Here is a 23,192-nt window from a genome sequence, read left to right on the forward strand (position 1 = left end):
AATATATGTTTCACTATCACTACATAGTATAAAACAAAGTCGCTTTCTCTGTCCCTATGTCCCTTTGTATGCTTAAATCTTTAAAACTACGCAACGGATTTTGATGCGGTTTTTTTAATATATAGAGTGATTCAAGAGGAAGGTTTTAGTATATAACTAGCGACCCGCCCCGGCTTCGCACGGGTGCAATGCTGATACTAAATACACTAAAGAAAAATTGTGAACGTTGTATATAAAAACATAGCGGCCCGCTCCGGCTTCGCACGGGTATAAAATAGATAGCCGGGCGGCCGGCCGGTAGCGCTGCAAACGCTACGTCCCGCAATTTTTAAATCTGTAATATCTTCGAAAATATTCACTTAAATCATACGGTGTAAAGGGCCATATAGATCTATATTAAATGAACAATGTATTCAAGGTATTTAATTGGTTAAGGATTAATGCTGTATTGGTTAAAATCGTATCGAAAATTAGCCATTATTTGTCGTAAAAAGTAAATGACAAAAAACAGTTATTGTGGGTTATCCATAAGAGATAGACATATACCATCGCGGACTTTTCTGTAGACCTTTTCAATGTGTATAATACTTAGTACATTATTTTGATAAAACTCGTAGGGTTCAGCCTGCGTTTGCAATGTACGCGGAAAAAAGGTAATTTTTTACGACATCACATTAGAAACCTCAAAAATAACAGTACTTCTCCACTATTTAATGGATATTATTATACATATAAACCTTCCTCTTGAATCACTCTATCTATTAAAAAAAACCGCATCAAAATCCGTTGCGTAGTTTCAAAGATTTAAGCGTACAAAGGGACATAGGGACATAGGGACAGGGAAAGCGACTTTGTTTTATACTATGTAGTGATTTATTAGGTTTTAGACAAAGCGGGCGAAGCCGCGGGCGGTAAGTTAGTTTAAGAATAATTCTGAGGACGAATTTTAATTCTACAATTCTTAACTAGATAAGTTTTTGAATGCGTTTGAAGCTAAGAAGGATAGTGGTCAATAGTAAAATCACAGTAAGATTTCATAAAGTTCCTTTATTTAAATCACATTGTTAGTGCAAGGTTGCTGCACATAATTGAGGCAAAATCCTCTGTTATCTACATCCACAGGCGCTTCGACGTTGTCAGTATGAAACCAAAGACGGAATGGTTTGACTGTGCCTGCAATGAAAAGACTTTATGTATAATAGAAATAGATTTATCTCAAACTAGCTGCTCAGCCTGGTCAAACATATTTTCCGTCAGATTTTACAAATAGAATATAATCTTTATCTTACTGGGTTCAAATCCAGGTACTTAAGATTCTGTTCTTTAGAGAAGTTCTTTAGTTATAGGTAAGTGGTGTCCGATTGAAGCTTTAATTTGAGTCGTAACTTAAGTATCGTACAAATAAGACTACACCAGGGTAGATCCCTTTAAAAATAATAATAAGTGCAAAAAAATCGCAGAAGGATGAAAATATGATAAAAATGTAAGAAAAATAAATTACGGTCAATCCGAGTTCGGGAAGTGGTAGGGGGGGAGCTTTTAAGAGAAAAAAATAGTATCTCGCGATTTCCGACAAAACTACAAGTCCTACGGAAAAACGTTCAATGGCAAAGTTGTAGGTAATAAAAAGATCTACAACTTTTTTATTTGCAATTTTTTCACATAACCTCAAAATTTAGGTGAAAAATTCAAAAAACCAAGTATTTGGTTTTTTATTTTTATCTACTTCAAAAGTTATTTTTTTTCTACGAAATTTGGTGGAAACTTACTTTATTATGTCCCAAATACCTACACTGTAATTTATTTGATTGAAAATATTTATTTTTTTGCCTTATTTTGAATCAATACCAAAAAAACAACGTAATTTTCAATCGAAAACTCACCCGTCAAAATATCAGTTTTTTTCAAAAACTTGGGAAGCCTTTTGTTCATTGAAATCTCTACTTTCATATGGTGTAAAAAAATAAACATTACCATAGAAAATGTTCTCAGGAAATGCATACAGACAGTGTGATAATGAGCTTTTACTAAATCAGGCAAATTTCTCAAACGACCTGAAATGTTTTTATCGACATCATTTTGCTTTTGAATATGCTGTAAAATATTAGTTGTATCGTTACTTACAACAGATAATTTTTTATCTTTTGAAATATTACCGAAAAGCCGATACAAGAGAAAATATAGAGTTCGAGAAGTGTGCCTGATTTAGTAAAAGCTCATTATCACACTGTTTGTATGCATTTCCTGAGTACATCTTATATATAAAAATGAATCGCAAAATGTGTTGGTAAGCGCATAACTCAAGAACGGCTGAACCGATTTCGATAATTCTTTTTTTATTATATTCCTTGAAGTACGAGGATGGTTATGTAGAGAAAACGTAAATATGTACCACGGGCGAAGCCGGGGCGGACCGCTAGTTTACTATAGTAATGTTTATTTTTTTACACCATATGAAAGTAGAGATTTCAATGAACAAAAGGCTTCCCAAGTATTTAAAAAAAGCTGATATTTTGACGGGTGAGTTTTGGATTGAAAATTAGGTTGTTTTTTTGGCATTAATTCAAAATAAGGCGAAAAAATAAATATTTTCAATCAAATAAATTACAGTGTATTTGGGACATAAGTTTCCACCAAATTTCGTAGAAAAAAAATAAATTTTGAAGTAGATAAAAATAAAAAACCAAAAACTTGGTTTTTTGAATTTTTCACCTAAATTTTGAGGTTATGTCAAAAAATTGCAAATACAAAAGTTGTAGATCTTTTTATTACCTACAACTTTGCCATTGAAAGTTTTTCCGTAGGACTTGTAGTTTTGTCGGAAATTGAGAGAAACCATTTTTTTCTCTTAAAAGCTCCTCCCTCCCACTTCTCGAACTCAGATTGACCGTAATTTATTTTTCCTTACATTTTTATCATATTCCCCTCCTTTTCTAGGTTTCATCCTACTGCGATTTTTTTTTGTTTCAAAAATTATCTACCCTGTTGTAGACGTGTACTATGTCTTTGTAAAAATCATCATTCGAGCTATTGCAATCTAAATTGAACCTTAGTGACCGAACATCAAGTTGGATAGTTTGCGATAACGAATACAATAGGCATCGGCCGGAGTGCAGACCTATTCTATAGAAAATGTTGTTTCCGAGTTCTAGACGTTTCGTTGCAATTGATTCGATACCTCCGAGAAAGTAAGTTATATTAATATGTTTGAAAGGCTTCGAAGGTACAAGTGACGTATAAAATAATAAAAAAAATATGAAATAATAATAATAATAAAAAAAAACATCTAAGGTTAACAGAAGACTACAATCATCAATTTGATTTTGTAAGATTTTTGGTATACGTATTGTAGCCCAAAATTTATTAAAACTGAACTGATATTGGACGCAATTAGTTTAAAGTAAAGCATTGTTTTATTACACTGCACCGTTCAGGCTCAAACTCACGAGCCTGAACGGTGTCATTGTAAATTTAAAACGTCTTTCAGAATATGAAGTAGAAGAAAGCATTCCATATTACACTAAGGTAAGACGTGAGTGATAAGCGAGCACTACTTCTCGAGCAAGGGTACCAACATCAGAAGCAGATTCATACCGTATCGCTCAAGTGAAGCAGAATCAGAATCTACTACAACTTGTGCACCACTTGGCATCAGTTTGCATAAAAAGCAAGAGAGGTGAAGGTGCTTAAAAAAGAAAAAGAAAAGAAGAAGAAAAAACGAATAAAAAGAGAAAAGAAAAGAATAAAAGACGAATTTAAGTAGTTTAAGTACAATTTTTGGTATAAAGATGAAATTATAGTCTAATTCTCACTACACACTGATGAGTCAGTATCATCGATTTTGCCTGCTTTCTACTAAGTCATGGAAATTTGTCGCTATGGCCGGACTTCTGACTTTTAAGGTATGATATGGGAAGGTTTAATGTAGGTATGGCATGTCATGTCTCCTTCACGGCTTCGTGTTTCTGTACGTTGGATTCGACCCTAGCACGTCAATATTTTTTTCATCTTAGCCGTTACCCCTGTATCTTAATATTTTCACGTACAAAGTGATTCTTTTCCAAAAGTCGGTTAACAAAAAGCCTGTATAATAATAGGTAATAATAATAAATTGTTTATGTATGCATTCGCCATACGGCCAATTAAACTTTGCCGCAAATTTTCACAGTCACAAAAGTTTAAACATAACTAGGGTCAATGATACAATCCCGTGAGACGCCAATATGGAAATTACCCCGCCCTTAATTTGTTTAATACACTAACACTCAAGGGTGTGGCATACGTAATTAAGAAACATTTAGTGGCATCGTGTAATTAGATCAAACAGTTCATGTTAATTATTATTCTTTGGAATTGTGTTAAAACAATCACCTAACCTTTTAATATTATCGTATAACATTGATGTGACATCACTTCATGTGACTTTCGCTACACTAGAATTTCACGATAGTTAATATGAATGTCTAAAAAAATAAAGAAGCTTTCCTTCACGATGTTTTTAATTAATAATTACCTTTCATTATCTGATCAGCTAGAAACCATTTTGACGAATTAAAGTGTAAGCCATGTGACTAAAAAGAAAGTTATTTTAGGTACATTTTAGTCACATGGCTTACACTTTGATTCGTCAAAATGGTTTTTAGCTAGGCTAGTTATGAGACGTTGTAATCTATAACTTACTCAGTACAGAGGCGGATTGCATAGACAAATCGGCCGAGAACGTTCCACCGCAGATTCTGTCCGTGCATAAAGCCTGAGCTGGCTGGATCCTACCCACATTAGCTGCACACGGTATGAGCAGCCAATCGTTGGCGCAATTGTTGGGCCCCACTCCGGATCCTATCATGGAATTGACCGGTCCGTTGCTGTTGCCACTCAGGGTGAATGACCGGGATCGATTGTTGACTGAAACATACGTAAATATTAGTTGACTGATATTTTGTGAGATAACATTGGAACGTTAAATTATGGTGTCGATTTATCGATTATATTTTGTTGATATTATTATTCCGTTATTATTGTTGTTGACGTTGCTATTTTTAGTAAGCTATTGGTTTCAGCCGCGTGCTCTAAGTAAATTCGGATGTGCAAGAAATATGAAAAAGCCTAAATCACTTTTTAGCCGAATTCAAAAAGGGCTCTCTCAATTTATACGATTTTTTTGTGTGTTTTCAAATATCTGCGCCGTATATTAACCGACTTTGTAAATGTTTTTTTGTTGGGAAATAGACATTCCAATTTTCAGGTTTTCAAACCAGATTATTCTGATCCATGAACCAGAATCTGATGATGGTAGGAATTATACCGGAAAAATTGAGGGAAATTTCAGAATCGTAGAAGCGTTAACAACTACTAAGCTTCTTCGATTGTTCATCCTTTCATAAAGTATTTTAAAGCTTTATTAAATGAACTCCTCTTCGAGTTTCGTCCGAATATCTTGTGGAGATACAGTTTTATCCTTTATGCGTTTCATATACTTTTGCGATAGTTTCGCCGCATAAGCTGGTGGCACATAATCACTAATTGTTTCCACAACCACTGATTCACTGCCATGAGAAATTGTTCTTCCAGTTCCAAAGACTTTCTTGATTTTGTCTTTTTGATAGTAATGGGTTCTAAGAACAATAAAGATTTGTTAGCCACAAAAAATGGTTAGCGTTGGTGGAGTGGCCTCTCCATATGCACACCACCGAATGAACCGATTTTCCTATGATTTCATCTAAATATCTTGTATGTAGTTCTGTCTTCTCATGCTTCATACATTATTAAACGAGTATCAATAATATCACACTCAATATCATTTTTCATATATATTCAGTGTGTGTTTCTTCAGCCTCATTACTTTTATTTATAGAAAACTGCTGTTCTTATTGTACCTTTTCCGTTTTATTGTCTCTCGTTATCACAGGCTAAAGTATCAAAGTGTTACGTTAGAATCTCCGTCTAGTCATTTATGTGGCGTGTCCGAAAATAAAAAAAATTGGTTGTCTGTAAAGTCGGTTTACTGACGATCTGTGCTGACGATAGTTGAACGTGACAACGTCCGATTCTGCTTCTTTGTCGCTCGTTCCGCGCTCTCGCTTGCACTTCAAGCCTATGGAACGCCTCAGAGCGAGGTAACGCCGCATGAGTCATGTTTTTTCGTGCGTGCAGCCGGCTCTATCGAATTATAAGACGTTGTCACGTCAAAAATAAAATAAAATAATTTCATTTCATTCAAGTTACAGGTGCAGTGATAGACAGATAAACTAGTATATGAAATAAAAAATGTAAAATAACTTCACTGTGTTTCAGATACCAGCGATGCTATTCTGTAAAATGCCATAGTTCACCCCGGAACGAAACATTGAAACTGCTTTTCAGTGTTCGAATTTAAGTTTTAGAAATTAATGAATACCATTTTCATATTAAAATTTAAGTTCCGCCTGCATCGTGGAGAAATATTTTATTGTAACTAGGTACATAATATTTGTATGTAGTAGAATATACGTTTAGACAAAACAATGTTAATTAAACAATGAAAGTAGGTAGGTAGGGGGATATTTTTTAGTGTAAGTACTAATATTATATTGTCTGTCATAGTTTAGGACATACATTTAAGTTGATATCTTCAAAAATTCTTAGTACCTAGACAAAAGGGTAGATATTAAAATGCAAGATACGAAATTAATTATAAGAAAGTTTTATAATTCCAATAACAAACGTAATACGAAATTACATGTTTTATATCTTGTATTCCAGACACTTGTATATTAGATTATTTAGAACTGACAGGTGTGTTTATTGCAAAACTTTTGATCAAATTACAATTAATAATCACAATAAAACATAGTGAACTTTCATCTTTAAAACGTTAAATTGTCTTATTGCTTTTCTTGCATCTTATTACAATCTTCAGGTGGGATAATTTGAAAACTTTTAAATTACCTCTTAATCTGTTCTCAGATATAACTTCTCAGCAGACTAGCTTTCAAAGGGGCTTATTTAGGTTTCCAACTAGTACATCTTAACAACTTTATGCGGGAATAAATGAGTTACTGTCGTGATTACATTTCATGTTATTTATAGTACCTACTAGCTTTCCGCCCGCGGCTTCGCCCGCGTTTTCAGAGAAAACCCCGCATAGTTCCCTTTCCCGTGGGATTTCCGGGATAAAACCTATCCTATTTCTCAAGTTGGATTGAACTGCACATGGTGTGCGAATTTTATTATAATCGGTTAAGTGGTTTAGGAGTCCATTGAGGATAAACATTGTGACACGAGATTTATATATATTACTAGCGGTCCGCCCCGGCTTCGCCCGTGGTACATATGAAAAATAGATGTTGGCCGATTCTCAGACTTACCCGATATGCACAGAAAATTTCATAAGAATCGGTCCACCCGTTTCGGAGGAGTATGCAGACTAAAATTGTCAAGTCGGGTCTTCCACGCAGGCCTTCACAGGCCTCGGGGTAACTGTTCGGGGCGACGGCCCCTTTCAGTGGTGGCAACGCCGCCTGCAACTACAGGCGGGGCACTGGGTGGGACCTAATGGTCCGAGGTGTCGAGTCCGGGAGGTGTCCTGCTGCAGTGCGATCGAGCCCGCGTGTATCGCGGGCGATCTGCGAGCTGCAGCAGGGAGGAATGTCCGTGGGTGCTTCACCGCCGCTTAGCGAGGTCGAGCCCGCCGGCAGAGTGCCGGGGGGCGCCCATCAGCCAGCGGCGAGAAAGTGGTCGTGTCCTAGGAGATTAGGTCACGTGGTAGGCCTCTTATGTCCGGCGGTCGCCGATGGTATGGCGCGATGCCCTGCAAATGCTGGGATCGCGCTCCGTCGGCGCGCGCGAACATAGAGGAACTCAGGCGACGAACGAAGTCGTCCAGGCTCTCCATGCGCAGGTCTCTGGAGATGACCTGATTCCGTACGAAGCGTGGTGCTCCGGAGATGGTGCGGAGCGTTAGCGACTGCTGCGCTCGCAGGGACTTGCGGTCCGTCTCGTTGGTCAGCGCGAACCACGCAGGGGCCGCGTAGGTGAGTCGCGTGCGAACGTACGCCTTGTAGATGCACAGCTTCGTACGGAGAGGCAGGTGAGACGCCAGCATGGGGCGGAGTATGTTCCGCACGGCGCGCGTCTGGGCGACCACGTTTTTCACATGGGGCCGCATCGAGAGGGTCTTGTCTATGGTCACACCGAGGTACTTGGCCTTCGGTGACCACTCGACGTTCTCGCCCATGAGAGACACCGGGGGTGGCAAAATGCGCGCCCGACCGATGGAAATCGCCTGAGTTTTACCCACGTTGACCTTGAGTCTCCAGTCCTCCAGCCATGAGGGAAGCGCGTCCAGTGCTCGCTGCATCTTAACAGATGCATGTTTGGCGTTCAGCGAGGTGGTGATAAACGCTGCGTCGTCTGCGTACAGCGCCAGAATGGCTCCGCCTGCGACTGGGATGTCGTCCGTATATCTGCTATAGCAGACGGGCGATAGGCAGCTTCCCTGGGGCACACCGGCTCGGATGGGGCGCTCAGTGGACAGAGCATCTTCAACCGCCACTTGAAAACGCCTGTCTTGTAGGAAGGTGGCCACAGTCTTAACTACTCGACGCGGAGTAGTAGACGTGGACAGCTTGTAGATGAGTCCGGTGTGCCAGACGCGATCGAACGCTTTCTCCATATCGAGAAATACTGCGACTGACTGTTCTCGCTTGTTGTAGGCGGTAGCGAGGTGGTGCAGTACTCTCGTCACTTGTAAAGTGGTGGAGTGTTCAGCACGGAAACCGAACTGTTCGTCGCGTGGCTGAAGATGAGGCGTGATATGCAGCAGCAGTAGCTTTTCGAAGACTTTCGAGGTAGACGACAGAAGAGTGATGGGTCGGTAGCTCTCAGGTAGCATTATATTCTTGCCTGGCTTGGGGATCAGGATGACTCGGCCGAGCTTCCACGGAGATGGGAAGTGCCCGGTACGGAGGATTCCGTTGAAGAGCCGCGTCAGCGTCGCAATGGCTCGCGGAGGAAGGTGACGCAGCGCTTCATTGGAGACCCGATCGGGACCGGGAGCTTTGCGTAGTTTAGTTCGTCGAATCATCCTTTGAACTCGTCCAGGAGAGAATACGACGGGGTCTTCTGTCGGCGGAATCGGCGATTCGAAGTAATCCTTCACGTGTCGCTCGATGGTTTCTACGTGCTGCACATTCGTAGTCGGGTTAGGCATGAACTGCGTCTCCAGGTGGTCTGCAAATATCTCCGCTCGATCCTCGGCGCGGTAACGTGGGGTACCGTCACCGGCCATGAGGGGTCTAATCGGAGACGGCTTCCCGGAGAGCAGGCGGCAAAGGCGGTGCATGCCGGACCAGTCGTCGCCGGCTCGCTCGATGGCGGTGTGCCAAGATTCGACTGCTACCGTTTCCAGTGCGTCGGAGATCTTGGCTGCCAGAGCGTTCAGCCGCGTCTTCATGGTCGGACATCGCAGGTTTTGCCATAGTCTACGCAGCTTCCTCTTCTCCTCTATCATCGCTTGTATGTAGGCAGGGACCTGGGGTTTCTTACGAGTAGATGCAGCGTCGAGTCTGGACTCTCGAAGCGCCTGGGACATGACTGCGCTGAGGTCCGTTGCGAGTCGATCGACGTCTGCAGGGCTCTCTACTTTGAAGGACGGCGAATGTTCAGCCATGTGTTTTGTGAAGATTCTCCAGTCCTGGCGATGCTTTGGAGAGGGTAGCGATGTCGTCAACGGAGTCGTTGCCAGTGTCAGGAGGACGGCTTGGTGGTCGGAGATAAGGTGGTCATCCAGGACGTCAAGCGACGGTGTGGCGACGAGGCCACGAGCAACTGCTATGTCGATGACGTCCGGAGTGTGGGCTGCATAGTACGGGTAGTGCGTTGGGACCTCTGGTCCTAGCACCTCGTAGCCGTGGCGGTCTGCATCGTCCAGGAGGCGTCTGCCGTCCGGATTCACGGTGTTAGAGTTCCACGCCGTGTGTTTCGCGTTAAAGTCGCCAGCGAGGATCGTAGGCAGTGGCGAGTCCAGCAAGATTCGGACATCAGCCACTGCGAGCCGATTATGCGGCGGCTTGTAGAAGGCGAACACACGGGTGGGCTGGCGGTCTATGCAGACTTCTACGCCGAGGGCGTACGACGACTGCAACTGAGGTACTGGCAGCAGTTGGTGGATAAGATTCCGACGTACCAGGACTGCTAATCCCCTGTAAGCAGTCCCGATCGGCGAGGAGTGGTCCTCCCGGTAGACATAGTATCCGGAAACCTTCAACTTGTCTACTGGTCTGAGGTGCGTTTCGTTTACCAGGCCGATGTCCACTTGGCGCTGGGAGAGCAGGGTTTTGAAGAGACGGGCTTTTTGAGCTGAGAGCCCGTCGGCATTCCAAAAGGCAATGCGAAGCTCAGCCATATGTGGCGCAAAGCTCCGCGATACAGCCCAAGATCAGCGGTACTGGGTCACGCTGCTCTTGGATGGCTATCAGCACCTGGTTAAGGGTGCTGATTACTTTGGTTAATCGGGGGTCCAGCGGCATCACTCGCTTCGCCTTCGTCCCCCGTACGGGGGCGGCGACCACGGTGGGCTTGGACGTTTTGCTACGCTGGGTAGGCTGCGGCGCAGCGGGCGGCGCAGAGCGTGGCCTAGAGGTGGTTGCTGCAGGCGGTATACTAGGCGGTGCAGTGACTGGCGCTGCAGTAAGTGGCGCGGAAGGTTGTGCAGCTGGTGGCCGCTTTTGTGTGCGTTTGCCACGTTTACGGCGGCGTTTGCCCGACGGCCCTGGCTGGTTGGCGGCAGCCATGAGCGAGCCAGGTGCATCGACTTCTGTTGCGGGCGCACGGGCATTTGTGGCAGTGCGTGCGACGGTGCCTGCTCGGCGGTTGCGCGTCTCCTTGCGGAAGATGGGACAGTTCGCATTATTAGCCGTGTGGGCGCCGCCACAATTGGCGCACGTTGGTGGATCCTCGCGCGGACGTTCACACTCCTTCGCCGGGTGGTTCTCACCGCACCGCACACAGGCTATTGGCCGGTGGCAGTTTTGGGAGGAGTGCCGAAATTGCTGGCAGCGATGGCATTGTGCGGGCCCCTTTCTGCCGCGCCAGGCCTCAATAGTGATCCCAGGCATACAGAGCAGTTCGCTCACCTCATAAATGCCTGGGATGAGATCCGGGGTCCGCTGCAATTGCGCGAACATCAAACAGCCCGGCCTACCTGGACGAGCGGGGATTGCGCGCACGTGCTCTGGGATGAACCCGAGCTCTCGCAGCTCTGTCTCCACTAGTGCCGGTTCTGTGTTAGCCGGCAGGCCGCGGATCGCTACTTTAACGCTTCTTTCAGCGGGCAGCGAGTAGCAAAACCAGGAGATTCCGGTATTGCTCTCCAGCTGCGTAAGATAGCGCTGGATGAGTCGGAACTCCTGGTCCGTCTTTGGTATGAAGCGGACGCCCTTGCCAAATGGACGTCCGTTTGGGGTATGCCCGAGGACCTTCTTTAACTCTCTAAAGTGGGTGGGCCAGTCAGGCAGCGTCTCCACGATAAGCGGGGGGTAGCGGTTGGGCTGTTTGGTAGGGGGCGCGGCGCTTGTGGCGCCGGCAGCAGCAGAGGTGGAGGCATAGGCAGTAGTGTCGGTCGCAGTCGAGGTAGAGTTGGTCGCGGCGGGCGCAACGGCGGCGGAGGAGGTGGAGGGTGTAGGTGCTGGGGATTTTTGAGACGCGGCTATGTTCGCGTATGAAGTGCCAATTGTCCCGGTTTCCATAGGAGAACCCGGTGACATCATCGGCATATTCAGCGTGGGCGGAGACGAGGATGTTGTGATGGCTTTCTCTCCTACTCTATGTGGAGGGGAGGGAAAGCGTCCCACCGGAATACCCGGTAAAGGGGCGGGGAAGCGCGGAGTGCGCGGCAGTGGTGCCTGTGCGGGGCGCTTCAAAGTGCCCGGATTTGGTGTGGCGGCGCTTACCGAGGCCTGTTGACGACTCGGTGTGAGCGAGCGAGTAATCGACGATACTGATTCGGTGGATTGGGCCGGCGACAACGTCAGGGGACTCGCCAGGAACGATTCATCGCCGGCACCTGACAGAGGTTCCGGTATCAACGCAGGACGCCGGCCGGTTGCTGTTGAGCGGGCCACGATTGCAGCCTGGCCGGAAGCAGCAATGGCGTCCAGGCCCATTTCAAGTGCGGCAACCGACCGACTATAGACCCTGCGGCCCAGTGCGCGCGGACGAGTCGCGCGTCGCTGCGGCAGCAGCGGCACGCTCGGCGGCGGCATGATCGCAGGATGTGTTTATTCACATCTGGCCGCAATAAAATTCTAACAACTCAGAAATAAACAAATTATTTATGAGTTATTAATTTATTTAATTAATTAATTAATTAATTTTGATTAATCAATTAATCAATTAATTATTGATCAGCGAGCAGAACGCTGAGAACGAGAGACCAAACGACCAAGAACAAACAAACACGGCCCCTTAAAATTGTGACACGAGAATTTTATATATATAAGAAGAAGATGACGTGTGAAATAGTCTTTAGTCTATACTGACTCCATTATCCCTCAACGATTTCTTAAATATATTTAATATTTAAGAAATAATAATTACTATTTATTTATTTAATCGGTACCTACTTAATTCGCATTATAATCGGTACCTACTTAATTTTATAAATATAGTTGTGAGGAGAAAATTTCTAGATCCACTGAACTGCTGTCACAAATAGTTTAACAAATATATGGGCATTTGTGAGTGTTATATTTTCCCCGAACGAAACCAGGAAAAGCTGTTACTGAGTAATATTAATCATACTTATTCATTCTTCCAATATGTTAAAAACATTCTAAACAACTAAACTATGCGTGAAAATAATGTATCATGGTACTTTAGTCTTCTATAATTTTTGCTTATTATTACCTGTATCTGGACAAGCAGTATATTGTATGCCACAGAAGTTTCTTTCCATCCGTATACAAATGCCGTAATCTTGGTTACTCAACTGCAGACCTGATGCGGGGTCGTAGTTGAAAGATTTTATCTGACCAGACACTCCGGTGTGGTATTGAAGACAGCCTTCGACCGCTAAAACATTTATATAATTAAATATTTAATGTACAATGAATATAAAAAATTGTACCTACTATAATAATATAATAGCAATCGCCATACATATGACTTGTTTGATCTTATAAATCATTGTTAAACTGTTTCTTCTATGCGTCGAAAACGTCTTCCCCTAATACACTTACACCTAAACCTTGTAAATAATCAAATAGTAGGTAGTCCGCATGTAGATTTAAGATTTAAATTAATTTACCTTTGTAAATAGTGTCGCACGGTATCTGCGTCACTTTTACCTTCCATATTCTCTCGAACGAGTTGCCGCTTGTAACAAATGTCAACTTCACCGGATTTGTTGTTCCTATACCGGCGTCGACGTACACTGAAATTAGTTTTGTGTCGATACATCATTGAATATACAGAGGAAATTGATTTATGCCATGGAATTAGGCTAATCGCTACATAGTATAAAACAAAGTAGCTTTCTCTGTCCCTGTCCCTTTGTATGCTTAAATCTTTACAACTACGCAACGGATTTTGATGCGGTTTTTGAAGTGAAACTTCTTTATCGGGGGTGGACAAAAATTTTGTGAGACATTTTTTGCGTTACGCCGCGCGCGTTACATTTTTTGCGTTACGCCGCGCGCGTTACATTTTTGCGTTACGCCGTACTCGTGACATTTTTTTTCTTATCCCTACCACGCGTGATTCGACGTATACTTTCTCCAGCGGAGTAGGGATATCGTATCGTTTTAACGTACGTCCTACCACTTTACTTGACCGTTTTTCTATTGCACTCGTATTTATTTCCAACGCTCTATGGTGACGTGATAATATTATATTAAAGTGATCAGCACAATCAAAGTGTTTATTTTAATTATTCTAATTCCAGTGAATTTAAAAAAAAAGTAAGTAATTACATATCTTTTTCTAATACTTAGGTGTAATTATGGTATTTATTTTTCTAAGTTATTTAAAATTAACCTCACTTTTTGATTGTATTTTTCAATTTTTTCAATTTTATTATAATATGTATAGATAATATGTATAGATACACTAGCACGTGGGTGGAATTATGTATAAATTTTTTCTAATACTTGAATGTTATTGTGGTACATATTTATTTTTCTAATTCTAAAATATTTACAGTTATTCTCAGTTTATGATTGAATTTTTTAAAACACCAACACGTGGGCGTGATCATGTTATTTATTTTTCAAGTTATTTAAGCTTAACCTCTGTCTTAATATGTATATATTATGTACTATGTGCGTCATTAATTTCTGACTGTTTCGAGATTTGGTGCAAAATAAAACAGTGTGTAAATAAAATTAAACAATCGAGTAAAAGTATAATTTCATAGATAACACGTTGAGAAGTTCCCTGTATAAATATATAATATACATATTATCTTGTATAAATACATACACAATATGCCTATAGATCTTTACTCGATTGTTTTATTTTATTGATTTTTTACAAATTTTATTTACACACTATTTTATTTTGCACCAAATTTCGAAACAGTCAGAAATTAATGACGCACATATTATATATACGTTTTAATATAGAATATTTTTTATTTTACAACCTTTACAACTTGATCATTAGGAATTTATTACCTCTATTGTTCGAACAAAAATAAGTTACCGACTTTAAGAACGTGCCGACAATGTAAGTAGGTACACTATTGTTTCTTAGAAAACATTTTAGGAGTATACGATAATAAATCTATGACTCACGTAAACACGTGTTTGCTTGATTGATGTCAGGTGTTCAATTATAATTTTATGAATTCAAAATTTATAAGAATAAACCTTAAACTCTCTGTCCAATCAAAATCCGCCTAATTCGAAATCCTTTATAAGCTGAAAACGGCAGTGGCCGGCGTAAATATTCAAATAGGTAGCGAGGAGCGAAGCGACGAGCATCTTAGGTTAACTTTTGAACTACCGCACGAGCCGAGCGAGCGAAGCGAGCGAGTTGCAGCAGCGGCCGGTGTAAATATTTAAATAGGTAGCGAGGAGCGAAGCGACGAGCATCTTAGGTTAACTTTTGAACTACCGCACGAGCCGAGTGAGCGAAGCGAGCGAGTTGCAGCAGCGGCCGGTGTAAATATTTAAATAGGTAGCGAGGAGCGAAGCGACGAGCATCTTAGGTTAACTTTGAACTACCGCACGAGCCAAGCGAGCGAAGCGAGCGAGTCGCGGCAGTGGCCGGCGTAAATATTCAAATAAGTAGCGAGGAGCGAAGCGACGAGCATCTTAGGTTAACTTTTGAACTACCGCACGAGCCGAGCGAGCGAAGCGAGCGAGTTGCAGCAGCAGCCGGTGTAAATATGTAAATAGGTAGCGAGGAGCGAAGCGACGAGCATCTTAGGTTAACTTTTGAACTACCGCACGAACCGAGCGAGCGAAGCGAGCGAGTTGCAGCAGCGGCCGGTGTAAATATTTAAGTAGGTAGCGACGAGCGTGTGACTAACGTATTTCTTTAATATTGTATATAGTAAATTATTTTTTGAAAAATAAGGACATAAAGAAGTTTCACTTCTTACGTGTGTACTCTAGTACACGCACACATTTTTTTTTAATAGATAGAGTGATTCAAGAGGAAGGTCTTAGTATATAATTTATTAGGTTTCAGATAAAGCGGGCGAAGCCGCGGGCGGTAAGCTAGTTAATAATAATTAAGGAAATATATTTACTTCCAATATTGATTAGATCTGAAATAAATGAACAGTGCTTCCTAATAAGCAGTTTGATACAATTTATATACGATACGATATAGTAATTTCATACATAGTACATTAAACTCGTGTGCGATGGAAAAATTCCTGTATAAGAAGAATAAATATTAGTTTTACTGACATTGCTTGCATTCGTATCCATTTCACTAAAGCAAACTTGTGGAATTTATTCCCGTATTCGCAGTTTTAAAATTCCATCTGTTTTTTCGGATTTACGAATTCGGATTAAAGAACATTCTGTGAATGTAAGTCGTGGTTGGCCTCAATAAACTATCGTCGATTTATAGCGTTTAATTCATAGTTTTTTGGGCTTCAAGACAATTTTTTATTAAACAATAATTATAAATTTCATTCATAAAATAATAATTTTTTTTCATTTTCATTTATTATGGTACATATGAATTATTATAAATGAAATTTATAATTAAGTACCTATTGTTTTATAAAACATTTCAATGGAAGAAGAAGAAAATTAACTTTAATGCCAACCATAATAGACCGGGAGATACTGACACAAAATTTCGAGTCATTTGTAACAGGATGGCGGTTCTACAGGGTTCTTAGTACGCAATGACAAAAAGAAAAATGATGGTGTGAACGCTGGTACCGGCGGCTTAGTCGCGTGGGCGTTAGTCGAACTCATCGGAAAATAGCGAAAGTCAAACGATTTGTAACAGTATGGCACTTATTTTTCCTGTAAGTTTGGGGATCAACGAATATAAATACAAAATTTCAAAGATCTAGGTGTTGGAAATCTTCACTTATATAAATTAATAATAAATTTATTTTTCAAGTATGACAGCACTTTTTCCCCCTACTAGAAGTATGGCAAATATAATAATGGTCACATTTTATCAAATACTCTCCAAAAAGCCAAATGCAATACTGGTACAAAAAGATAGGCGAAATAAAAAAATTTTGCAGATTTTCGGCGGTATGGCGACCATTTGGAATCGTCCGAAAAGTATGGCATGGCGATTTTCGTAAATGGCTGCACGACGATGGTTACCTGTGCAAAAGTTAGCTTGGTACAAATGGTTGAATAATTGTTTTTTTTAAATCAACACTTTCGCGTCGGTATGGCGGGCTGTAAGTCATACCGGAAAAGTATGGCATGACACTACCGCCTACTTCTTTTTTATGGGCTATCGGTAAATTCTAAAATTTTTGTGTTACAAATCGTTTGACTTTCGCTATTTTTCCGACGAGTTCGACTAACGCCCACGCGACTAACCCACCGGTACCAGCGTTCACACCATCATTTTTCTTTTTGTCATTGCGTACTAAGACCCCTGTAGAACCGCCATCCTGTTACAAATGACTCGAAATTTTGTGTCAGTATCTCCCGGTCTATAAATATTCACACGTTGAAAGAGGCTTTAGCTCAGCAAATATTTATCATACTTACCTTCCTAGTGCTCGTAAAAATATGATACAATAATATGTAACTCCTCAAATGCATCATTCACACTGCCTTCGGCTTTATTACGATTATATTTAACTATTGATTAAATACAATAAAGAAATAAATATCCACAAACCTTCGATCACGTCATAATATACTTAGGTATTATGTTCATTATATTGTGTTCTTCTGTAATTCCAGTTTATAGACATTTCTTGATTAAAACTGTGTGAACTGTATTTATAAGAATACTCAACTGTGATTTCCTTGATTCGTCCCACATATAGCCGGGATCGGATTACCACCGGACACAATGAATTGGTCCTGATTACACACGTGGTTCATTTTCTCTGGACCGGCGATTGTAAAACGATCGAAGTCCAATCTGGATTGAAACAAAAGAATTCGCTAGAATGTTACGAATGTCGCAGTTTTACAGTCGAGTGCGAAGTAAAAAGAATTAAAATCTACGTAATATAAGATTTATTTTATTCTATAATGTTATAAAAAGCCTTAGAATAGTGAATTATAAAACTTCACAGGGATAGGATAAGAGCCAACCTAGAAATAACACACGCATAAAAGCCTGTCTTGGAGAAGTCAATTTGATCTTGCAAATCGCAAATTATGTAATGACGCTGACAGTGAGTATACGATACAGTACCTAATACACATGATATTAAAAAAAATAGTTTGGAAAATCCAAAAGTGCACGCCTCATAATTTTTTTTTAATAATAATTTTTTATTAATTATTATTTTTGTTTATTTAATAACAATTAAACCACATCGAATCAGACCCTGAAAAATGAAAGGGTTCTATTCCTGAGCATACTCAAGCGTAAGAGAAAAAAAAAGACTCGATTAGTAAAGTATTTCGGTCGCTATCGTGTTAACAAGAAAAAGGATCCGCACATACAGACACACGGACGTCCAAGACAGAACTTTTTTAAACTGTTTTTTAACTAGTTTAAATAACAAAAATGACATCAAAAATATCATGAATGTTAAAAATAGTGTTTTTTCTTAATATGTGTGTGTATGTATTATCTTACAAGTGCAATGTATGATACATAAAGACATTTTAAGTTTGAAAAATCAGATGTTTTGCGCGAAGTGACAGTAGTACCCACCTCAACGCTTCGCTTATGAGGCGTGCAATAAACTCAGCATATTAAACAAATGTAGTCTTGTCCGTACACAGTAGTGCACCGATATAACAACGATAAATAATGTAGAACGTGACATACTTTGGTTAGTTACCTGATTTGGCAAACACTCGGATGGGACTTGTTGATAGTAAGTTCGCAAGAACTTGTGCCGTCGTATGGCGAGGGGTATCCGGAATTCACGAAGTATGTTCCGTTTTCCGACGTTGTACTCCCGCAAGATGTCATGACTGGTAAATTGTGTGAACATTATATCGAATAGTCTGAATTATCTGCATAATAATCTAACAATAATTTGATCACTGTGAAAGTCTGTTTGTTTAGTATTCGTACAGCACCAAACGATTTTCCGTTAAGAAATGCATGCCATGATAACGGAGACTTTGATTTTGATAAAATAAGGGAGATAGTTAAATATGTAGGTCAAAGTTGTTTGAACAGTGGAAAGAAAATGGATGGAAGATTTGTCGAAAGCTAGTTCTATTTACATTGAATATTGAATTTATAATTTGAAGAAATAACATAAGGCTTCTTGTCAGGAAACTGTGTAAACAACCCTCACTTCAGGGAAACTGTAACTCAGCGCAGTTGGAGCGTATGAAACTTCTGGAAAATCATGAATAATTGCTATGCAAAGGCGCTAACTGCAGCTAGTTCTACGAACTGTGGAAGCTATTAAATCAATACAGATGTAATATTGAAAAGTACTGAGCTTTGTGGATGTGCGGTTTGTACGATATGAGTTGTTGGTATTCATATAAGTTCTGATAGTAAATATCAACTGTAAAGTTATGAGGATAGTTTTATGGGAAATTAAATTTCACTGTATTATGCGATTGACCTATTTTACTGGGAGTTATGTTTTACTTGTGCAAGGAGAAGTGACAGAATAAAAAATATTATTTTAGAAAAAAAAGTCATTTACCACTACACCATTCTCCATAACTATGAAAATGACTACACGAGAAGAGACACGAGTATATATATATATCAACCGTTGCCCTTTGAGCTGTTTTTCTGAAGAGTATTAAGATATGTAATTAAATCTCCGCGTACTTTTCTAATCTTACTTTTGACTTATTTTAGTTTTCGACAACCAAAAGACGAGAATGAATTTTATGCAACTGTATGTGTAGCTATAGACTATGGCTTCGCAAACGAAAATAAAAGAGCAGTAACTGTTCAATAACAGCAGAATATCAAATAGATATGTTTAATGTATATTATCACACTTTTATTTGGATATGAATACAAAAGATTTATGTGTCCCTGGTTGTTTGGTGACGCCGAATTGCGTGGTATGAATAGATTATAATTAATTTGGGTCCTATTTTTTACTTGAATATCATGCGAGCAGCTAATAAGTTGTTTAACGCGAATTCGCATGAAATTTCGTCAAAAATGATTTTTTACACTTTCATAATAGTCCGGGATACATCGCCCATTTTTGCAAGTGATTACTATCAAGCTAATTTTCCGTGAGTAGCTTTATTTTGATGAGATGCCCAATAATTTCATGTACAAAACTCTCGATTGTGGTAGCTACCAGAGGAAACAAGGATAAAATATTTTGATTTGATGGTTCTCAAATATTAATTACTAACTGAATGTTTTTTTTGTTCAATCTCAAGATAATTATCTAAATTATTCGAAAAAATATTTGTCCTACAAAATCTATGGTTTGATCAAAGAGTCCCCCTTTCCAATGTGTATCGATAACGAAGTCATCATAAATGATTACTAACCAGCAGATTTTTTTATTTTCACTTATTTAATACTTATATAATTCAACAGACATATTGTCCTACAAATTGCGTAATAAATATTTGAGAACCGTCAAATCAAAAATTTTTATCCTTGTTACCTCTGTAAGCTACCACAATCGAGAGTTTCGTACATGAAATTATTGGGCATCTCATCAAAATAAAGCTACCCACGAAAAATTAGCTTGATAGTAATCACTTGCAAAAATGGGCGATGTATCCCGGACTATAATCCACATCTTTTATAATTGTTATTCTATATTTGTACAAGATTTGTACCTAAATATGGCATTTCTAAATTAAAATTACTACTATTCAAACAACTCCCACTATATTAAACTATCCATATTTTAGAAGAAAACTAGCTTTTCCCCGCGGGTTCGTGCGCGTAGTCAAAGGAAATTCCCATGGGGAATGTATCACGTGGATGAAAATGTCATTCGTTGTAATCACCTTGTTGCGACGCGAAACAGACATACAAAGTAATAAACAAAAAGATTTCGCATTTATAACATTAGTAAGGATAAGGATGCATTTATTCCATTTACGAAATCAAATCAAAATATAAACTAAATCTGGAACATTATTAACATAGATACTTAGTTGTGACATATTATCATAATAGGCATTCTATGAAAATACTTCGCAAGTAGTAACAGCATAAGATCCACTTCGCTGGCCAAGTGCGGGTTGGTAGATGTCTCATGTCGTCGAACTTTCGATTATTCGACATGCCACTTTGCTCATGATGTTTCCCTTCACCGTTCGAGCAGTGGTGATGTAATAGATGTGCAAATAAACAACGTAAGTTTGTTTGTTTGAACGCTCTAATCTCGGGAACTACTGGTCAGATTTGAAAAATTATTTCGGCTATAGGTATATTATCATCTTGCTGAGACACACAGAAGGGGAGTAATGCGGGTAAAACCGTGGAGCACAGCTAGTAGAGGATAATACGTACAAATGCAGCATAAGCCGTAACCATTCGCGCAGTAGCCATTCGCGGAGCCGCCTCTCGCGGAGCATTCCCTCGCTGTCATGCAGGTCCCGTTGTCCCCAGAAGCACCAGAGCATCCCCCGTTCGGGAACGTCACAACCGTGAACAGGGATAGAACTATGTAAGAAAGGGTTTACGTAAGCATGACTAGTAAATGTGATGACTCTTCACAATGGGCGGCGTTGAGCGAATAGAGGCCATCACGAATAGTGTAGGGCCTAAATGTTTTTCATTATAATCGCCGTAATGGCGGCAAACATCGATAATTATTTGTAAGGTCTTTTTTATTGTCTGCACTGATCACATTTATATTCTTCGCGCAAGAGATCTACATTAGCATTAAATTTTACGCAAGAGAAAATGTTACATCGATATTAAATAATTGAGATATTGTTAATGAAGAAAATAAGCTTTCGCTCCCATATTCTGTTCAATTCCATCATGCATGCTAATGAGGGACGGAGGTCAGTCAGTCATATAAAGAGACTCGCAATTAAGTTAAATGCATGTAAAATGTAAGTACCTACTCCATATTAACATCATAATTCTAAATGTGCAGTGGATTTTAATTGGAAGGAAAACATGAGCAAAGTTTCTTGGATCGTCAGTAACTATGCATGAAATCTAAATTGCTAAAGGTAATGTAATGTAATATGAACTAACGTAATAGGTCGATTAACTACCTATAGTAGAGCCATTTTAATAGGTAACATTTGACAGTTCAACAAAATTAAACAACGTAACCTAGTAACGACAAAGAATAACATGATATTTCTTTCTGTTAGATCTGCACATTTGCTTAACTTTTTTCAATAACGATTACATATTTATAATAATAATGACCGATACAAGTAATTTTAAGATTTCATTTTACTGATAAACCATTCTAAACATAATAAACAATTTCTGAATTGAAGAACTGACGTCCCTACAATTTTGTGTCAATAAACCTTTTTTCTTTTTAAATACCAGAGATGTTACTCTAAAAATCGAGATCTGACATCTAGAATCGAATGCATTGATTACTTGTGAACAAAAATCATCATAAATTAATAAATTCGATTTACAAATGTTTCAAATCCGTATCGATTAATTCACTTTAATCGATGTTTTTAAGCAGGTTACCTCTCTTCGAAGATAAAATTGATAGACGTCAAATGTTGCCTATTAAATTGGCTCGACTATACATGTATTTGCCTACGTGTTGTGTATCAAATGGAAATACTTACACCTACTTTCCTTTTGCGCAGGCGTCCAAAACCGGAAATCCATGCGTCTGTCGCGAAAACCTCTTTTAAAGTCACTCTGATTTAAATTCGGGATTGAATTCAAGAGACCTCTATTAAACGCTGCTATGTTATTTTTATTTGCCTCGATGCAATAACAGATATGCAGAAAAACGTAAAACACGAATAAACATTTTATTCTCGTCATAATGTGCACGTTTACTTAACAATAGAATATTATGAATTTGAAATGAGAAAAATATTCCGCGTTCAATATATAATATTACAACGGAAAGGGGAACAATGGTGTTAAATTTCTCCTATTATCATTGGATGGTGACAATGCGTACTTGATGACTATTTCTTTGACTGTGTGTTTATTGCACGCATCCGAGGTCACCAGTTCGGAACGCTGGCTTTTACCGCTAATTGCGGTCTCTGCCAGGTAAAATAATACATTGTGTTGGAAAACACATTAGCTACAAAGGATTTATAAGCGAGTCAACCCACGCATCTATATTTTTTAAAACAAGCGGCTAGCGGTTATGATTTTTGTATGTTCCGAATGATTAATGCCTTTTCAATGCATACATTTTAAGATTTAAAGTTTTATAGATAGGATACGGTTAGAGAGCTAGCGCAACCTACCAACGCAAGCTACCTGTATGTATTTGACCAGACCTGGATTTTTGTGTGTTGATTCCCCTATTCCCCTATACATGAGATGGGGAGTCACTAAGCCCAGAGTGGTGGACGGGGCGGGCGCTCAGGTAAGACAGGTGGACATTTTTGGCGAACTTTAAATCCATTTGACCACGTCTGCCATTTTGAAATTTGAAAATAGATTATTATTATTAT

General features: G+C 39.8%; 1 protein-coding gene and 1 long non-coding RNA gene across 3 annotated transcripts in view; one reads left to right on the forward strand and one right to left on the reverse strand.

Moving 5' to 3' along the window:
* The window catches only part of LOC149491209 (uncharacterized), a 445,824-nt gene that overhangs the window by 107,675 nt on the left and 314,957 nt on the right, over positions 1-23,192 (forward strand). The window lies entirely within an intron of this gene.
* Positions 1,044-22,654, reverse strand: LOC149491217 (uncharacterized). 2 transcript variants are annotated; one of them, XM_089712709.1, is made up of 8 exons: positions 22,338-22,651; positions 21,073-21,225; positions 18,443-18,578; positions 17,438-17,565; positions 13,286-13,411; positions 12,886-13,050; positions 4,681-4,905; positions 1,044-1,173 (listed from the first exon to the last, which is right to left on the reverse strand). In XM_089712709.1, exons 1-8 carry the CDS (start codon positions 22,540-22,542, stop codon positions 1,052-1,054), a joined length of 1,260 nt encoding a protein of 419 aa, XP_089568835.1. In that variant the 5' UTR covers positions 22,543-22,651; the 3' UTR covers positions 1,044-1,051. The 2 variants fall into 2 exon arrangements, with proteins under 2 accessions (XP_089568835.1, XP_089568917.1); XM_089712791.1 differs by lacking the exon at positions 21,073-21,225 and having other exon boundaries at positions 22,338-22,654.

Source organism: Colias philodice, chromosome 1 (genome assembly GCF_061535455.1).
Source record: "Colias philodice isolate Cphi_HAF_F1 chromosome 1, ilColPhil1 Martin Lab GWU primary, whole genome shotgun sequence".
In the NCBI taxonomy this organism is placed as follows: Eukaryota; Metazoa; Arthropoda; class Insecta; order Lepidoptera; family Pieridae; genus Colias; species Colias philodice.

Excerpts from the sequence above, each read along its gene's own strand:
- LOC149491217 (XM_089712709.1), bottom strand. The coding sequence starts at position 22,542 with ATGACGAGAATAAAATGTTTATTCGTGTTTTACGTTTTTCTGCATATC. Across the intron at positions 13,412-17,437 it reads GACGAATCAAGGAAATCACA|TGTACGTCGACGCCGGTATA; the intron begins GTTGAGTATTCT and ends AACTAATTTCAG. Across the intron at positions 13,051-13,285 it reads GTGCGACACTATTTACAAAG|CGGTCGAAGGCTGTCTTCAA; the intron begins GTAAATTAATTT and ends TAAATGTTTTAG.